Genomic DNA, 12944 nt, shown 5'->3' on the forward strand with positions numbered 1-12944 from the left:
AAATAAAAACTACATCTGGGAATAATACTTAGGGATGGACTGAACAAGCTTCTGCTCAACAGAAGAGACACTGCAAAAGGAGATAGGCTATCTCAGGAAGACCAAGGCAGGCAGCCATAGCAGGAAGTCCCCAGTGCCTTCCACAGAAGAAAGCTAATCACTGTATGAATGATCTTAATTAAATATGAATGCAATGCTCCTAAATGCTGTGGGAAAACTCTGTCCTTGCAGGCTGCTTTTCCCATAGTGCTCAGTAGCAATACCTTCAAATTCAATTAAGATAATTCCTAGAGTGATTAGCTTCATTATATGGTAAGACACTGGGGACTGTCCTGTTGCTAGGCTGTATGGGTGGTCTGCGTGAGATAGACATGTACTTCTCCAGCGTGTCATCTCTTAGTGGTCACAGGAAGTCACCCTCATGGCGGCATCATCCACCAAACTTCTGAATTCCACCGAGTGAAAGGCAACTGGGAAAGTATATTTTTTGGACTGTTCTAAAGGTTAAAATAATCCCAAACCAAACAAGCTTTTCAAACACTTATCCCCTTTAACAGGCTAAAGGTGTACAACTGATGAGGTTCTTGTGGGGCCAGTAGACAAGACACCACTGGGGACCCACGGTGGGCCCACGGTGACCCAGAAGTTGGATTCAGGACTCTGCATATCCCAGTTAGGAAACACTGGATGGAGAGATATGGGAACAAGGTGGAAGGGCTCAATTGCTCGTGTTTCTCAACAGGAGACACACACTACAAGATACTGAGATGGAAACCAACTGAACAACAACATGGCGCCAATGCTGTGAACCAGGCCTCTGATAGATTCTATTCATGTTAAATCACCACCAAGTAGACTGTAAATATAAAGAGAACTACTGTTACTTGAGACATAAGATTTTGGTTCATTAATTTGATTACTCATATTCATTAAATGACTCTTCATAAATAATCATTACATCATCATCTACGTAACTTTTTTAAAGCTGCTCTGTTTCTGGATTAAAGATGATTACATGAACAAAAAGGTTTTACCCCTAGAGTAGGGGTTCTCAGCCAGGATGATCACCCTCCTTGCCCCAGCATATCTGACAATGTCTGGAGACATTTCTGATTGTCACAAATGAGGAGTGTTTGCAACTAGTGGGTAGAAAATAGGGATGTCGTTAGACATCTCACAGTGCCCACGAGAGCTGCCCAGAATTAGAAAGAAGTCTCGGATCCAAATGACAATAGTACTGAGGTTGAGAATTCTTACCCTGAAGAACACAAGCAAAATCTGAAACGCTTTGTAAAATGAACATTCCTGTGAAAAGAGCTGCCTGCCCATGTGCCGCGGCCACTTATCATACAAAGTGGGCCTTCCGCCTTCCAGGGGGTTCACTGATGCACTCCAGCAATAGGCTCTGGTATTCAACTGTGGTAGCTCTTATAGATAGAAATCTAGAATTCCGTAATAAGTACACATTTCCAGAACACTAATTTTCTTGGAAAACAATAATAAGGCAGAAGCATTTTTAGCCATAAACAAACCCAATCGTTTTAACCCTTGAAACTTATTAGTTTGTTACTTTCTTACTTGGCTCATTTAATCAAATATTTATTTACACTTTCTTTCATCATTTGGACTGCTCTAAGAATTTTAAAACAAATGAGTGATCAAAATAGAGCAGTAATTTAAAAAACTTCACAATTACATACAAGTCATCAGTTGAGGTCTTAACTGAGGTGATTTGTAGGCTTTTCTTTAAAAATGAAAATATTCACTAACATTCTAGTAATCGTTTCGCTATTTCAATCCTCTCTCCATATGTTTTAAAACAATGATATAAGTAATTCAAAAATAATAACGTAAGTAAAAGAGGATATTCATGAGTCAAATAGAATATTCCGTTCTGTCTAGGACTTTGCCCATAGCCTATGTTAGACCACCACCCCCAGGGCTAATCTCTGTTTTTTAAGTATTGAAGAAAAGATGAAAAACAAACATTGACATTTGATACCTACAGAGCTAAATCTGTGGATTTCTTCTTGATTTATTCTCCTCACTGTTCGTCTCTTCTTCCAAAATTCACTGGCCTCCCGTTTAAAAACCTTTCCTCGGAAGCTCATTGTATCCTGTTATTTGAGTTGCAAAATATTTAAAAATACCAGTTTTGTTAAACTCCTTCCTTCTGAAGCTTCACCAGGCTGAATCAATCCTCCTTCTCTGGTAAAACGGGAAATGCTCACGCTACACTAACAGAACTCAACAGAAAGGAAAAGAAAACCAAGTTACCGCTTCCTGTATCTACTAGCTGTTGACTCAAGTAAGCTTTTGTGCATACATTCTCCCTATTCATCTGCTTTAAAGTATGACAATATCACAAAATGGCTTTGGACATTTAAGAGAATTGCTCATGGCCAAACAAACCATATGATTTAAAAATCAATCGTGGAACCAAATCAAGATGGGATGGAAGAGCTGATTTACTGTAGGCCTCCAAATCTGCCACCAAAACAGCCACTGAACTTCATCATCCTGGCTAGATCCCAAATAATATCCCTGGGATCTGAGAAGTCTGTTTTAAGTGGTTGGGCAGGTACATGTAGATTAAGTAAGTGATCTTCCAAGATGATCATTTTAGGACGCCAGGAGAAATTAGAATTCTATTGATATTGGTTATCTAAATAAAGAAACTATACTTGAGGGGTGCCTGGGTGGCTCAGTCGGTTAAGCATCCGACTGGCTCAGGTCATGATCCCATGGTCTGTGAGTTTGAGCCCCGCATCGGGTTCTGTGCTGACAGCTCAGAGAAGCCTGCTTCTGATTCTGTGTCTCCCTCTCTCTCTGCCCCTCTCGGCCCCCCCCCCCGCACTCTGTCTCTGTCTCTTAAAAATGAATAAAGGTTAAAATTAAAAAAAAAAAAGAAACTGTACTTGACTGCGATTTAATGTAATGGACATTGATGTAGATACCTTGATTGTCGGTCAGATGGTTGCAAACTGTCCAACAGTTAATTCCCTAATCTGCATTTTCTCTGGGGCCATTTAAAATGCAGCTCTCCTTTCAAAAGCACCTGAATTCTCCTTCCTGTTTTATTCTTCTCCATGACACTTGCTAGCATGTGACACTGCCATACGTTCTATTTATTTTGCTTATGATTTGTCTTCCGGCACTCGATTCTATGCTCCATGAGAGTGGGAATTTTGTCTGTTTTCTTTTTTTAAATGTTTATTTTTAAGAGAAGGAGAGAGAGAAAGACAGAGCACAGTTGGGGAGGGGCAGAGAGAGAGGGAGACACAGAACCCAAAGCAGGCTCCAGGATCCAAACTCTCAGCACAGAGCCGGTTGTGGGGATCCAACTCAGGAGCCATGAGATCATGACTTGTGACAAAGTCGGACGCTTAAACCGACTGAGCCACCCAGGTGCCCCTTGTCTGTTTTCATTCACCATGTCTTCAGTGATGACAATAAATCTCAACATCCAGAAGTTTCTCAGTATAAAACTGTTAAGTTTAATGAAAGAATGAGGGACTCACATTTATTATGCTTAACAATGAACCTTGTCCCATGTGTATATTGTGTCTTGAAAGACTAGCTATTGATAAGAAAAACATAATCTGTATAAATACACATAGACTGTAGGAGTGTAGGTACATTTTTTCTACTTGGTGCATGAGGTAAGAAATATTTGAAGGCCATGGAACTAGGAATTAATTGATTAAATATTTGAAAGATTGGATCTAAAAAAATTTTGTTTCTTCACTGCAAGGTGAACTACTCTCCAGTGGTGCCCACCAGTTTCATGAAACCACTGCTTGCCCAGGAGACGTTATGTGTGTTATAAGGATGTTCGAAGGAACAGTTCCACTGAGGTCTGATCTCCATGACCACCAAGATAGGAAAAAGCCCTGCCAACTTTCCTAGGTGGTGGGTTCTGAGGAAGAAGTATTAGGAAGAGTCATTATGTCTCCTTTTATAACAGGGAGGGTCAGTTCCAAAGGCATTTGTCAAGGGCACATCTGTGCGGAGACCAGTATGATGTGCATTGTGGATAAGACACTTAACCAGGAGAGCAATTTCTTCACAAAGGTTCTCATTATTCTGAGAGTTTTGAACTTCAAGAAGGAAAAATAAGGCTGCTGACTAGCTGACGCATTTTGCTCATGCCCCAGCTGGAAGGAAGATTCAGCTACAGACAGAAAGGGGGAGTGTTGGGGCAGCAGGGTGGGGGGAGAACAATGAGCAAATACATTGTGGTTTTTTGTGGAGGCTTTTTGTTCCCAGAGCCTTGTCTTCTCTTTCTAGCTCTCAATGTGTTTCAGAGCTGAGGTGCGGGGTGGCTGCCTTGCGTGAGGCCCCCTGCAAGTGAGTGGTCCCAGAGATCCTGTGGCTCTTCCTTCACTTCCTTCAGGTCTCCCTGCAAATGTCTCTTCTTGAGAAAGACTCTTCTGACCATCAATTTAAAACTGTGGCTTTCTGCCCCCAACTTTTCTGTTTGCTCATCTGTTTGTTTTGGCCACAGAGAAACTGCAATAAGACATTCTCATCTGACCCCGAGAAGCCACTTTTGCAAACACAGTTCTAGATTCTGTACTGAAGGTGGTGATCTTCAGGAAAACTCTCACTTAACCAGATCATCCAAACACTGGTGGCCTAAATAGATATCATCTGCTTATTTAAGGAGCCTTCCCCTTTATCATGGCTGCTTTTCACTGACACAGGCCATCCCTTTTGCCCCAGTAATAACCGGACTTAAGCAATGCACATAAATAGTCTTCAGACTTGCACAACTCATTTATGTCTACCTTGTCATGCAGCAAATTGATAGAGAAAGAGAGATACCGATCCTTCCTTGTCAAATGTGGACACTGAGGAAGCTTCTTTAAAGAGCTATGAGAAACATAGTATGATACTATAAAAATTTAAAAATGGGGAGGTAAACTGTATTATTATTTTAAAATTGGCTTAAGTAGGCAAATAAGGATTCTATGTAGCTGAAGCCCTTTTGATCTGTGGTCACTGAATATTTAGCAATTTCACCGTATGTCATTAGCTCAAAATAGATTATACCATCTAAGTAACTTGTCAGCATCTGTTAAATGAGTAGGCACATTGTAACACCTGCAGAATTTTCAGATTTAACTTTTTTAAAATTTTTTCTTTATATGACATCATCAGAGTCCGCCTCTGGGTCACCTGATTTCCTGGGGTAAGATTATGTTTCCATTTTAAGAGCTGAAAATAGTATTTTACCACCCTCTTTTGGATTATGGACCCCTTTGAAAAGCTAATAAAAACTACAGGCTCACTCACAGAAAGATGTAAGTACTCAGAAAATGCGTGCCTCAGGGTATCTGGATGGCTCTGTCAATTAAGCATCTGACTCTGGATTTCAACACAGGTCCTGATCTCATTGTTCATGAGTTCGAGCCCTACGCGGGGCTCTGCGCTGACAGTTCAGAGCCTGGAGACTCTCTCTCTCTCTCTCTGTTGCCCCTCCCTTGCTCTCTCTTTCTCACTCTCTCAAAAAAGAAATAAATAAACTAAAAAACCAAAAAACAAGTCAGTGTGATGTATGGTCGCGAGTGCAAGTACGGAGCTCCTTACTTCTCCGCCATCTTGCCACCAAAAAACAAATCAAAAAAAGGAAATGAACATGCATGGTTGGAGGTCACAAATCTTGGATGTCCATCCATGGACCTTCTTACCCATCGTAGCCTAAATCCCTAACACATGATTTTAGAAGGTAGGAATGTTGTCTTGTAACAAAGCATTTAATAATATTGAGCAACTCTTGTGTGACTTCCTCTCTTTCCAGTATTTGCATCTAGCCTCTCCTCTATTCCGCTTCAGGCACCACAGTTCTTTATCCTGGAGTCCCTCCTACTCCTCAGCTTCTGCAAAGTGAGAATGACTCATTTCGCCTCTTGCTTAGCTGTTAATGGCAGCTCCCTTATGAACTGGCAGAAGGAGGCCTGGCCGGGCCATATATGAGGTTGTCAGATAGCCCTAACTTGGCATGACTTCAAAGAAGGGGGAAATCCAGTAGCGTGGAGTGCTGTGTCCCATGGGAGGGCGCCACTGGGACTTCCACTGGTTCCGAAATGTGTTGGGGGGGGAAAAAAGCCTACCTAGGGCAAAAACAGAAATAAAGTGGGGCGCTTGGGTGGCTCAGTCGGTTAAGTGTCTGACTTTCGCTCAGGTCATAATCTCAGTCTGTGAGTTTGAGCCCCATGTAGGGCTCTGGGCTGACAGCTCAGAGCCTGGAGCCTGCTTCGGATTCTGTGTCTCCCTCTCTCTCTGCCCCTCCCCTTCTCTCTCTCTCTTTCAAAATAAATAAATAAATAAATAAACATTTAAAAAATAGGAATAAAGGGAAATCAGAGCTTAGTTGGCTCAACCACCAGGAACCACTGTCAAGTTCATTAGTAAAGTGATCTGGTACAATTCATAATCAGAATTTGCTAAATACCACATCAGGGAACTCTGGCTTCATGAGAAATACACTATGGCCTTCCTAGCCTTGAGAAGCTCGTACCTGACAAGGAATTCACTAGAGTTTGAAGGAATCTAGGAAAGCTTTATAGGAAAGACAGAACCTCAGGAAAGCTTTGATTAATAGGTGGGGGAAGGGTAAAAGATACTCCAGGAAAGAGGAATGTGCCATAAATAAGGCATAAGACAGAATGGTTAAAATCACAGGATCTGGAATCAACTTGGGTTCAAGTGCCACGTTCACGCGTTCCTCACTATAGACACTTCAGACAGTCACTCACTCTGTCCAAGACTCAGTTTTCTCATTGTGTCCCTCATAAAGTAGGGATAGCACAGTAGCTACCTCAGAGAGTTTTTGTGGGGATAAATGATGTGACACTTAAAAATGTCAACATGATGTCTAGTCCATTGTGAGCACGAGGACCACTTATTACAAAAGCTAAGAAGCAGGCCATAACAGAGTGTTTAAGACAAAAAGCAGGAAGTCCATCCTGTCTATAGCCAAGATTCAGTGGGAGAAGAGAGATAGGAACAACTGAAAACAGAAGTGAGGGGCCCGTTCATGGAAAGCTTTGAATGCCAAGATCAGGAAGTTCTCATGGTATCCAGAAAGCCACGGGAAACCACTGAAGGATTTCTGAATTACAATTAAAATAGGGCCTTTGGAAGACTCATTCGGTGGCAGTTTGTATTAATCCAGGTGATAACAAAAAATGGTGGAGGGTAGACATCTTGGCAAGAGAAACATAATCCTAGAACTCGCTGAAATCATAAATGCAGATGTGGCAATTAAATGGAAAATGAATGCTAGCTGAAACTTAGTGAGCACATACTGGGTGTTGGGTGCTGATCTAAGTTTATTGTACCATTTCAAAACATGCAGGGACCTGTGAGCTAGGTATTATTATTACTGTTATCACCACCTCAGTTTTACCTAGGAAGATATTTGGTCCTGGGAAGCTGAGCAATTGGTCCAAAGTCCCAAAGCAAATAAGTAGCATGGATGGGATTTCAACCAAGGCAATCCAGCTCCAGAGCCTGTGCTCTTAACCAGAAGGGAGGTTCAAAGATGCCAGCAGGTTTCTGAGTTTGCCATCAAGATGGATGATGTGACTGAGGGGCATAGGGTAATAAGGAGAGGGGACTTCTTTTCCTACTATGTAGACATATTGGAGATTGGGTCAAGAAGATAGGAGAGCAGACACATCCAGCACCATTGCTATATGTGTGCCTGGAACACACAAAAGAGTGTGGCCGATGTGAAGCTGAAAGTCATTAGAAGAATTGAAATTGAAAAGTCTAAAAGTAAATTGAAATTTTGGACAACAGAGTAGCACAGAATTGAGAATGCAGTCTTGAAGTTCTTTTACATATAGTAGATGGAAGGCAGTTTAGGAAGTTGAGAAGGCACAGAGATCAAGGGGGAAAACTACCATATTAGTGCATCCAGATGCACTGGGTAAGGAGTTCAGGGAAGGTGGTACATGGCATCTGGGCAGAGATGGATGTAGGGCCTAGAATGTCCAAAGAGATTCAGTGTGAAAGAAAAGCAAGATGAAAAATAAAGACCTTGCAGTCTTGGGTCCAGACAGATCTATATTTGAATCCTCTTCAGACCTCTATTAGATGACTTCTGGCAAGTTACTTGACCTCTGTCTGCCTGTTTTTTGTTTTTTTTTTATATATATACTCAGTGGAGCAGTAAGTATATAGCTTATAAGGTTGTTGTGAAATAACAAATGGTAGTACTTGTCCTTGAGCAAAAATACATATATTTTATATACAGTGGCATAATTCCTATATGTATATAAACATCTACTAAGTATGGTTAGTATTTATCAGGTCTACATAGGTTGTATTTATGTATAGACACACATATACATGCATATACACATGAACACAAAATATATGAACACACAAATTCTTGTATATATATGTATTCAAAATCTGGCTTCATGGTGCCCCGAGAGAGAGAGTAAGTTTGCAAGTTTCAATAGATAAGAGCCTGGATATTCGGAAGTTAGTTAAGATGGGAAATATTAACCATACTGTAGAAGAAACAGGAATCTGAATTAACATTCAATTCTGACAAAGATGTCAGAGATTTGAGAAACAGATCTGTTCATCTGTATTAGTTTTCTATTGCTGCTGTAACAGCTTAGAACACATTTGATGGCTTAAATCAGCATACTTTTCTCATCTCATACTTGCTGTGAGTCAGAAATTTGGGTACAACATGGTACAATGTGATTCTCTGCTTGGGGCCTCACAAGGCTGAAATCCAAATGTCACCAGGGCTGCATCCCTTTCTGGAGGTGCTAGGGAAGAATCTGGTTCCAGGCTCCTTTGGGTTATGGATAGAATTCAGTTCCTTACAGTTGCAGGACTGAGGTCTCCATTTCCTTGCTATCAGCCACAGGGGTCATTGTCAATGTTTGGAGGCTGCCTGAATTCTCTGGCTCATAGTCTCTTTCTAAGCTAGCAACAGGATTGATTGAATAACCAGAGAGTCTTGGGAAAACACCTTTGGAAAACCGTCTCCCACACAGTCTCATTCTGGACTACAGCTTGGTTTTTGTGCTTAATCTTTTATATTTTTAAATGTTTGTTTATTTATTTATTTGTTTATTTATGTTAGAAAAAGAGAGAGAGAGAGAGAGAACAAGTAGGGGAGGGGCAGACTCCCAAGTAGGCTCAGAGCCTGATGCCAGGTTCAAACTCAGGACCTGTGAGATCATGACCCAAGCCGAAGTCAGATGCTTAATCGACTGAGCCACCCAGGGGTCCCTGTGTTTAATTTTTTACAAACAAGTTTATCATCATGAATGTACCAAGAAGAACGTTTAGGTGAGGACAACACTTGGCATTTGAGTGTCAGATTCACTGAGCAGTGAAGATACAGGGTACAATGGAGCTCAGAGGTGATTGACAGGAGACAGAAATAGGACTTATGGATCACTTCCTGGAAAAATAAAACCAGCAGTGAAATACGAGTGAGAAAGACAATGGTAGCATGGAGAGGGGCACCAGAACTAAGGAGACAAATCTGGAAGAAGAATAACGGTGGAGAAGTAATCAGACACAGAAACAGAAAAGAAAGGCAATGAGCTAAGGCAACAAGCTATGACGTCATCTTTAAAATGGTTGACTGTTTTCACAATATTTGAACACGCTGTATGATGGGCAAATGATATCCTCACTGAATCTAAGATTCAAGAGGACAGAAACTTGGGTTTCATGGACACTGCATCTGAATCGACTTGATAAAAATTACCCCAAAATTACCGTTAGGACTGCAGAGTAACTGAAACCTTGGTGGTTAAGTCTTAGACAGCTACGCATAATGTCATGCTTGAATCTGCAAAGCCTAATTTGAGCAGTATCCTGTGCATTTCCCCGTCTCCATGTTTCGTCTTGAGTCCACCTCTCCATTCCAATATATTCCACCTGCTGAGGTTTTCAGCACTTGCCATGATTACTCCTGCTTTGTTAGAGGATATTTACATAACTCATTTTAAGTTTTCTCTTCCATTTCCAATCAATTTCTCCTTCGCCTGCAGGTTTGTGCGCTGCTGGGCTTCGCTCACAGAGGACAAAGCAGGGCTGCACCTCTGGGTTCAGCTCACCATGGTCCACCTTGTTTAAAGGAAGTAAAGCACAAGTAGCTACTTCCTCTTCTGTGGTCTTTCTTGAGCCTTGCCCCTGGCAGCAGCGCTTTTTATTCAATCTCACTACTTCCTGCTGCAAGGTAACAGCTCAGTTACCTTGAGTGAGTCTGGAGGAGCTGAAGTGAACACAACAAAACCTTTTATTTCTAAGTGTGGAGCTTTCAGTCAGCCGTGTCTGTAGAATACAATAGGTTTTCCTATCCTCTAACTTCCGCTCCAAATAGCAAAGTATAAAACATTTAGAAATTTCACAGAAAAGGAGTGCCATGCAATTTGAATCTCACTGAGGGAGAATGTAAATATGCCAAAAATAGAAAGAGATTGTGTGTGTGTGTGTGTGTGTGTGTGTGTGTGTATGGTATGTACTATGTGCATGATGTGTGTTTGTTGTGTGTATGTTGTGTGTGTGGGTGTACATAGGCAAAAATGATCTTCACTGCATTGAAATAATGGGTAGTATTCCATGCATAGCCCTTCAAACAGGTATCAAGTTGTAATGGTATTGTTATATTATTGCATTCAAATAGGTCTTAGGAAGCAAAGTTTTCCACTTAATCAGGATTTGATGTGGGAGTGAAAGGGAGAGAAAAATCCATTCCTTTCAGTGTCTCATGAGCCCATCTTAGAATCTAATGGCAATCAGTGAAGGGGTGATAGCTTTTTTATTTCCAACTGTGGACTTAACATTGGTCATCAACTTCTACTGGGAAGAAACACTGTAGCCTGGAGATATTCACATATCTCACCAAAAACTATCTTAATACATTATATAGGAAATGGGGAAAACTGGCTTTACTGTTTGCCCTTTTCTCAATTTCCTGATGGGTAGTTAAGTATCTATCATTCACCTTGAAGCTTTTCCTTTATGGGAAAGGCATCCAACCACCCTCAAAACTTCAGCTTTAGCTTGGTCTGTTGCAAAGTGGGGAACCTCTAAGAAGCAAGCATTCGTCCTTACAGAGACCATGCTTTAGCTCACACTCCTTTCCATCATGCCCAGAGCCAAAGCCCATCAAGCTGACAATCACAACAGCAAAAATACACAGCTATTACATGGTGTTCTTGGCTTATGTTTCATATGGATACATACAGCTGGATTGTTAATGCTCTTTAAAAAGCCATGCAGCTAATTCTTCACCTAATGTTCTTTACCCATTAAAAAATAACCCCAAATCAACATCAGTTTTTACTGGACAATTATTCTTCTATCTTTTCAAGAAGACTGAAAGGCATTCTGGGTTGAGGCAGATGATTTCTTTTATAAATGATCAGATGAAAACATTCAAACATAGCTTCCCAGATGATGGGAGTTGAGGGACTCTGAATCGATGCTATTATCTTTGATCATGTGGACTACTGCCCAATAGCCATTCCCCCCAGAGACAGGCATTGTCTCTGCTGGCTGGCTTGGATCCCATGCCGGCTTCCCACTGCTGGCAAAATTAACTACACACCAGAGTTATTGCACTTAAAATAAAACAAGCACCCCAAATTGGCCTCCTATAGTCATTCCAATTGCTAATTACCTTGCTTTCACTATGAATGTCACCCACCATTTACTAATCACCCTGAAAATCACATGGTACACAAGTTTTATGCAGAGAGCTCAGACTAGAGCTCAAATCCGTTGAGCTCTAATAGAAAAACTGGTTAATTTGTATAACACTAGCATTACATGTATTTTATTCTTGTGGTGGTCTTTTTACTGTAGAAGTATGTGTTTTTATTTTTTATTTAATTAATTAATTATTGTATTTTTTTACAAATAGTTTATTGTCAAGTTGGTTTCCATATACATGTGTTTTTATAAAGGAAGGGTAATGAGGTATTTTTACCTGAGCAATTTTGATGAGGAAACATTGTCATGTAAATGCCAAACCCTGACCATGCGGGCAACTGAATGTTCAGACTAACACCAACACTTGCTAGTGGGTCCTACAGATAGCTTAGGTGAACTCTGCAACCAGTCTGTGCACAAGCCATTTCTTTAATGGAATCTTAATGCATTCGTATCTTCTAGGGTCCCTGCCAGAAGGAGGCAAAGCTAACAGCATACTTTGCTTTAAGCATTTAATGCCTCGCAAGGTAGAAATTGGAGAATAATGGAAGGGTCTTGGCTTTTCAGTCAAGAGCTTCTTTCTGTTTTGCAGAGAATTAATTGCTGGGCTCTTCTTACTTAGCTACATGCACTGTGGTAAATTGTTGACCTTTTGATGCATGGTAGGTCAAGGTCCCAAATTAAAGGACAAACTGGCCTGCTGCTATCTGTTCTTGTTGGGTGCATAGGAAGGACCGAGAAACAGGCGGTGAAAGATTGGACAGCCATGACAGGGGCACCAGTATCTACTTAATCCTGTTCACGAGAATGGGAGTAAATGCAGAGAAACTCCAGTTCTTTGTTGAACATTTCTAAGTCCTGGTCCATGCCAGGTGTCAGGGATAGAGTTCTGTCTTTCAATTTGACTTTGTTTCCTCTTCACTGGCCATCCCTTGGGCTTTTGTCACTCTGGACACACTTGTTCCTCAATTGTCATCCAAATCAGGTTTTCTCAAACTCTGCACTACTGACCTTTTGGGCCAGATCATTCTTTCTGTAGGGGGCTGCCCTGTGCACTGAAGGATGTTTAGGAGCATCCCTGGTCTCTACCCACTAGATACCAGTATCTCCTCCACCCCACCCTGTTCTGACAGCCAACAATGTCTTCAGACATTGCCAAATGTCTTCTGGAAGGTTTGGGGAAGAGAGAAAAATCATTCTGCTTGAAAATCCCTGGTCCAGGGATGTCTCGGTGACTT

General features: G+C 41.2%; 1 protein-coding gene across 3 annotated transcripts in view; it reads right to left on the reverse strand.

The window, feature by feature from the left end:
- DOCK10 (dedicator of cytokinesis 10) overlaps positions 1-12944 on the reverse strand; it is a 214777-nt gene that overhangs the window by 174396 nt on the left and 27437 nt on the right. Inside the window, exon 1 of one of the 3 annotated variants that reach the window (XM_077748710.1) lies at positions 2007-2218. The exons of 1 other annotated variant lie outside the window; for it this stretch is intronic. In XM_077748710.1, the coding sequence (XP_077604836.1) occupies positions 2007-2111 (105 nt within the window). In that variant the 5' untranslated portion in view covers positions 2112-2218. Of the gene's footprint in view, positions 1-2006; positions 2219-12944 lie in introns of those variants that run through there. One more of the 3 variants, XM_077748709.1, reaches the window with a different exon arrangement.

Source organism: Crocuta crocuta, unplaced genomic scaffold (assembly GCF_008692635.1).
Source record: "Crocuta crocuta isolate KB4526 unplaced genomic scaffold, BGI_CrCroc_1.0 scaffold229, whole genome shotgun sequence".
Taxonomy (NCBI): domain Eukaryota; kingdom Metazoa; phylum Chordata; class Mammalia; order Carnivora; family Hyaenidae; genus Crocuta; species Crocuta crocuta.